Source organism: Gymnoscopelus microlampas (genome assembly GCF_963454915.1).
Source record: "Gymnoscopelus microlampas genome assembly, chromosome: 7".
Taxonomy (NCBI): domain Eukaryota; kingdom Metazoa; phylum Chordata; class Actinopteri; order Myctophiformes; family Myctophidae; genus Gymnoscopelus; species Gymnoscopelus microlampas.
In genome coordinates, this window is record NC_139944.1 from 28,168,461 (window position 1) to 28,175,960 (window position 7,500).

The 7,500-nt window shown below is 45.2% G+C and overlaps 1 protein-coding gene across 9 annotated transcripts in view; it reads right to left on the reverse strand.

The window, feature by feature from the left end:
* The window catches only part of plekha6 (pleckstrin homology domain containing, family A member 6), a 68,480-nt gene that overhangs the window by 49,224 nt on the left and 11,756 nt on the right, over window positions 1–7,500 (reverse strand). For 7 of the 9 annotated variants that reach the window (XM_084063262.1, XM_084063257.1, XM_084063258.1 and 4 more), the window contains exon 5: window positions 3,756–3,856. In XM_084063262.1, coding sequence (XP_083919388.1) covers window positions 3,756–3,856 — 101 coding nt within the window. Of the gene's footprint in view, window positions 1–3,755; window positions 3,857–4,082; window positions 4,720–7,500 lie in introns of those variants that run through there. The other 2 variants (XM_084063259.1, XM_084063260.1) reach the window with 2 other exon arrangements.

Here is a 7,500-nt window from a genome sequence, read left to right on the forward strand (position 1 = left end):
TTTTTTGGCTCCAGTGCTGTTTCACATTTCAAATAATGCAGTCCCCACTGTCTGTGTGAGTGACTTATTAGAAGCCTCTGCCATTCACAGTTATAATAACAATAGAGCTGTGTGCTGTGGATTAGTCAAACTAACAGACTGAACCTTTCAAAAGCAACCAGTGAATATACTTGTGCTTTACTGTGATTCACTCTATTCTTAATTCATACCTGGTACAGACACCTTCCTTCTACCCCGCTTCTTAGCTGCGGTTATACTGACATTTTCTCCCTTAACCCATTCAATACGGGAACACATCTACAAAATGTCTACTACTTTCTGACGTATATTGCTATATCAGTGGTGCTCAAACTTTTTCATGTCAAGGACCCCCAAAATGATATGTATTTGGCCGCCGACCCCCATCTCAGAATATTTAGTTCCAGGGACCCCCAGAAGCAAATATTTGAGTTACAAATGTTTGCTTTAAAAATATATATTCAAAGATTTGCACTAATGTTCACGATTTTTCAAAAAATAGCAGATCTACAAGCTCATAGCGCGGCACTCGGTGCAGCGCTATGAGCTTGTATATCTGATATTTTTGAATAGTCAAAGTATAAAATAATGGTTATAGCTAACATGACACAGATGCGTTCCCGGATTGAACAGGCTAACCACTTAAGCCTGACATTTTATTTAGCAAAATGAAAACAACAGATACAGTACAAGCTACAAAACCTTGTAGATTTGAAGTTTTTGCCTTGCGACACTGACTGTACGATGTGTATGGATTAAGCATAATAAGCAATGCCCAAAATAGGAACGCCTGAGTTTTTGTGATATTTTGAGGATCAAAGGAAAATGATCTGGGTGCTACAGTATGTCTGTGACGCTATTGAATGCAGATAATGTTGGTGTATGCAGGGAAGACATTTCTCTGAATCTGTCCTGTTTCATAACTGCTATATTGCCATGACAACTGAACTTCCCCGACGGGATCAATAAAGGTCTACCTACGTATCTAAGGTTATAACATTTTACTGTCTAGCACTTTGTTGACGTTGTCAGATGCTATGGATAAGAATGCAAGTTCAATGCCTGGAAGGTAAACATTCACAAGGCATTGAAACAAGATCCTTTGAGACTGAGTTGCAATGTTGCGTCGTATGTCCAATAAACCACCCCCCCCCCCCCCCAAAAAAAAAGTCATGCTTCGCTCACTTCTGAGGCTCCCCTTCTACACCTGTGAAAATCACTGCTTTGCACAGATTGTTCTACGCACAACCTTACACACGCACACACGCAACACACACACGCGTACACGCACACACACATACACACACACGCGCACACACACACACACACACACACACACACACACACACACACACACACACACACACACACACACACACACACACACACACACACACACACACACACACACACACACACACACACACACACACACACACACACACACACACACAGCTGTCATAACAGCTCTGGAACAGAGAAATAGGCTGTCGACACCATAACATATAAGCACTTTGATGCCCTCTCCAATACTGAAGTTGAATCGGCTTGCATCTGCCTAATGCCAAACGTATGCTCCGTCGTTCAATGGCGTAGCGGGGCGGAAAATAGCAGATCTATAAGTTCACGGATGTGACACGCTGTGAGCTTATTATAGGTCGGCTGTACAAATTGGGCTTCAGAGTCGCCAAATTATGCTGCTTTTGAGGAAAGCGCTTTCTCTCCCACTCAGTGTGCACATAATAATCAAGCCTGCAGGCCAGAAACAAAACTTAATTTCTGGCAGGCATGTACTGTAGATGTTGCAGTATGCTTATTCAGATCCAAACAGAACGTTGTGAATACTGAATCTGAACGGGCACAGAAATAGCCTCAGAACTACTGTAGCATTTGATGGAGAAATCAAGCCATTGTTGCTCGATTGTGCTCATTCCCAGTGATAATAGAAGATGAGATGAGTGCGTCTTGTACTGTAGGTTATCTTGGATGGTTTCTGCTGAGTAAAGCTTTATGTAAGTTGGAACATCAGCCTCGTTCGCTCCACACAGCCCCCTCCCCTCCATCCCTCTAGCAGCGCTATGAGAGATACACAGTGACAGCTCTCTCTCTCTCTCTCTCTCTCTCTCTCTCTGTCTCTCTCTCTCTCTCTCTCTCTCTCTCTCTCTCTCTCGCTCTCCCTCCTTCTTTCACAACACTTCCTCTCTGTGCCCTCTCTCTCTCTCTCTAGCTCTCTCTCATGTGCCAACCTCTGTCTCTATACCCCGTCTCTAAGCACAATCAGTATGTTTGTCTCTGAGTCTTCCAATATCCTCTTCATTCTCAGAACGTCTAGTTCAAATCGATCTCTGTTGCTCAGCGTGTGACTGACTGTACACACCGTGGTGCAAAGTCCAGTGTAAGCACGTGTGCTCGTGCACGCGCACGCACGCGCACGCACGCACGCACGCACGCACGCACGCACGCACGCACGCACGCACGCACGCACGCACGCACGCACGCACGCACGCACGCACGCACACACACACACACACACACACACACACACACACACACACACACACACACACACACACACACACACACACACACACACACACACACACACCTGCAATAGGCACAGTCTAAGTAAATATGGGCGATGTGTGGTTTTGACAGCCTGCCAGGTCCCTCCGCTTATTACATTTCATCCCTGACCGTACACTGGCCCCATTGTCAAACAAAACGTCAACACTTGCAGGGAAGATTCACTCACACCCCCCCCCCACCCCCCCCCCCGAGGCAAGAATAAACAATCACACATATCACCTGTCAACTATCATCTCACCTTCCCCACGACCCGCTGTACATCCACATATCAGAACATAGCCAATACACACACACACACACACACACACACACACACACACACACACACACACACACACACACACGTATCTATCTATGAAAAAAAAAAACAATGGTCTATAAATGAGTATCTATCTATGAAAAAAAAAAACAATGGTCTATAAATGAAGTTGTACAGCAATGTGTGGGTGTTTTTACTCTTCCCATGCCAAGAAGAGCCACCAAGCGTTCGATGAGGGGGCGAGGATCTAATCGCGAGGTTATTCCCAACGGAGCTGTGTGTGTGTGACAGTATAGTAGATCATTCCATGTGACTCAACTTAAATCATCTCCACGCCCTCTGCACCCTTCCACTCCCCGCAGCCGCTATCAATCATTTCAATTCAAACCAGCCAGCCAGCCTTAATTCACCTCAAAATGTGGTTCAGTTCAGTTTCCATCTTCTAATCCACCTTTTGACCCGAGAAGCGTTCACTTCAAAAGGTCACAGATCCGCACACATACAAACACAAATGATAAAGGTTGGTCCTAAAGCCTCAATGATGTTGAGATTCTCGACCCAGACCCGAGTTCAAGCATTGGTCCTTGTTTTAGTACAGTATACTGTGTTCCATGTCTTTTCATGAGAATAACCACCGTGTACATCAACTCATACATAAAACATAGTGTTGATATAGCTCTGAGAGCTCTGAGGGCAGAAAAGCTGACCCATAAGGGTAAAAATGTACCCTCATGTACCCAATAGGGTCAATTTCACTCTCAGAGTTACATAAACTCAGGATTTTACGGTATGTGAGAGCATCTCGAATCAATTGTACCCATATCGTCTGTGGGCTGTACTATGTCAACATGACAACACCCCCCATGACAGGGGAGCAACAGGGGTTACTGACCTTAAAGGCAAACTTGCGGGTAACGTTGTCCGATGGCTGAACTGCCCGGACTTGGAAGCTTAGCAACGGCAGACTCCCAAGTACTGTGTCCTCCTTCTCGTCTGGACGGGGGAAAAGACAGGGGGAAAGAGAAGAAAAAAAGATCAGTATTGAGTCATGAAAAAATCAAAACATTGCGCATCGCCCCTCTAAAGAGCAGGTTCTCACTCCTATACGGTTGCAGTGGTAGACGAATAAAAACAATTCATGGAAATTTATAATCCAAACCAAATAACAGCCACAAAGGCGAGATACAGTATGGGAGAGGAACAGGTTTGGGATGTGCACCTACAGTGGAAGAGAGAGAGAGCACCCTTGCAGTTGTCCGAGGGGCTCTAGCTGGCTATCTGCGGGCCAGCGGACAGCGGTAAATCTTGAAGGCACGCACTCCCCCCATCCCACGATGAGGGTTTCCTAGAATAGATATCCATTATCTATCGTCGCCGTGGTCCCCGCGATAAGTGGTGGTAATGGCTCACACTCTCTCTCTCTCTCTCTCTCTGTGCCACTCACACACACATACAGTATGCACACACACACGGCCACACGTAAACACTGGGATCCAACGGTGAGCGGTGAGGGGAAGGGAGAAAGAAAAAAAATAGATCCTGGTGGTGGTGCCGTGTAGGAAAAAGAGACGGAATGAGAAGGATGAGCGCAAGGAGCACTTGTGTTGATTAAATAATAGAAGACGCCATGAAAATTTCAACGGCTGCAAGGGAATCCACTGAGCCTGCTGCCCTTCTCTCCTCTCCTCTCCTCTTCCTCTCTCCTCTCTCCTCTCCTCTCCTCTCCTCTCACAGTGCCGTTCTCTCGATCTCTCCTTGTGTTGCTGTTCCCTCCCTCTTCCCTCTCTCTCTCTCTCTCTCTTGCTCACTGAAGGGAGCTCTGTGCTGCGCTGACACAAGAGGCTCCCTCTCACAGGCTGCATGTGTGTGTATGAGAGAGAGAGAGAGAGAGAGAGAGAGAGAGAGAGAGAGAGAGAGAGAGATATGAAGGGAGGAAGCAGGAGAGGAGGGGAGCAGTGGGGGGTGGTGTTTGTGCAATCATACAATTAGCTGTTCGGTGTGTGTGTGTGTGTGTGTGTGTGTGTGTGTGTGTGTGTGTGTGTGTGTGTGTGTGTGTGTGTGTGTGTGTGTGTGTGTGTGTGTGTGTGTGTGTGTGTGAACCCTGGCCTCCCATTGGTGCAGACGCCTGGCAGGTACAGTTGGCTAGGGGCCAAGATTCCAGCAACACTGAGTCACATGGGCTGATCACTATCTCACACACACACACACACACACACACACACACACACACACACACACACACACACACACACACACACACACACACACACACACACACACACACACACACACACACACACACACACACACACACACACAGAACCAGGTAAATAGCCACACCTGCTCTCTCTCTCTCTCTCTCTCTCTCTCTCTCTCTCTCTCTCTCTCTCTCTCTCTCTCTCTCTCTCTCTCTCTCTCTCTCTCTCTCTCTCTCTCTCTCTCTCTCTCTCTCTCTCTCTCTCTCTCTCTCTCTCTCACACACACACACAATTGGATGATTTATTAATGTACATGCATTTATGGATGAGACTAAACATAACCCAATACAGGGGGGAAAATACACACATCAACATGCTGATAAAAATGAGCAAAGTATCGTCTGTTTTGAGGTCCTTTTCATAATTAATGATTGATCTGCCAGTCAAAGAGCTTTGCTGCCTGGTATTCATTTGAAACTGTGCAAACAACCCTGTTTAGCCAAGCACCTGTTCAGCGCTGGCTTCTAGAATCCTCTGTTTATGAAAAAAGATAGGGCTGTTGTTCTTAAAGACTGCTGGTGTGAAAGGAACAGTGTTGCATAACTGACTCACACAGCAGTTTTACACCGCACACACTTTCTGTGGGGGAGGGGGGGTTCCAGGGGGTCCCCAGCTAAAGTAGTTAATATAGCATCACAATCATTTTAACCACTTTATTATATATTTGTTTATATGTTGCCTATTCAAAAATAGCAGATCTACAAGCTCACACGAGCTTGTATATGTGCGAATATGTGGAAAAATATATATTTTTTAATTGTGAATAATTTTTTATTCACAATTTTTGTTTTTTTCAAGCATAAATCTTCTCTTCTGGGGTGCCTGGCACAAAACATTTTCAGATGGGGGTCTGCTGCCAAATACAATTTGGGGGTCCTTGACTTGACTGGGGGTGTTGGTGGGTGGCTGTGACGAAAAGACACGCATCAGAATTCAAATCACTGTCAGCACAGCCTAAACACAATACAACACACAACCCAGGTATGTGTTAGTCTGTTTATCTCCCGGGGCAACACAGTGGCAGTGAACTTAGTGCTGCAGCAGCAGAACTTAAAAGTATTCTTTATGCAGAATCGTCCATTTCACAATCACATTATTGTAATGCATTAATGCACTTTAATGTTGCAACCGGTAAAGGTGGGGCTGATTTTAATTACGCACTGCTGGGTAGCTTAACCTATAATCATGCATCGCCATTTATCTGAAGGTACATTTTGTATTACTAACATACATCTGCAAAGTATGTAAGTAGCAATAACTTAAGCTGTCATATCATTTTAGTGGAGTAAAAAGTACAATATTTGCCTCTGAGATGTAGGATAGTTAAATAGATGCGGTGCGAGGGTGCAGAATAGCTGACACCAACTCAGGACTCCTGGATCGCCACTACCTCCTATCCAGCAGTGGTATAGAAGCATCATAAAAATGTAAATATTAAAAGTAAATTAAAAGCACCTCGAAATTCTACTTGAGCACAATACTTGAGTACTTAGTTACTTTCCACCACTGCATATAGGCTCATGGCCACACATGAGCACACAGCTTCAAGCAGAGCAGAACGCTATAGGCCTTTGGCCTGAGATCTGGGAAAACTACTCTGTGCATTCTAATATGTAAACACACAGACATACACAAACATACACACTGACATTAAGCCATCCATCACTCAACTGACAAGCACTGATTGCAACCGTGAAACTGAGTCAAATCTTAGAGTTATGTAAGGGTCAAAAACTCACTTGATAGTGGTAGATTCTTGAAAGCTCGCATAGATAACTGATACTATCCCTAATCCTACCCAATGTGTTAATCCTAAACCCTGATCATGCTGAGTGCTGTGTAAAGCTGGAAAGGTCAAAAATGACAAAAATCTGACCTGTGGAGAATACCACCCTGGGTTTGGAATGTACACAAACGTTAGATTTAGCCTAATCACAGCTATGCTTTTGAAAGACTATACCGGATAATACCTCAGACACTTTCTAAATATGTGCTATTAGGTTTAGTTAACACATACAGTACATACTTGTACATGCAGACACATGCGCATGTGTGTGCGCGCGCGCGCACACACACACACACACACACACACACACACACACACACACACACACACACACACACACACACACACACACACACACACACAATGCAGTCTTCTCTGGTGAGGAGGACAACAAGCAGGCTTAAATAAAATATAACCCAGACAACAAAACGCCTTTTTCTTCTCCTCTGCCCATTTTTTGCCCGCTGCTCCTCGCTGGCATGGCAATCGCAGTGGTGAATCTCAAAGTCACACATTCCTGGCTCCCTCCCTCCCTATCTCTCTTTCTCTCTCTCTCTCTCTCTCTCTCTATCTCATACTCTCTTTCTCACTTG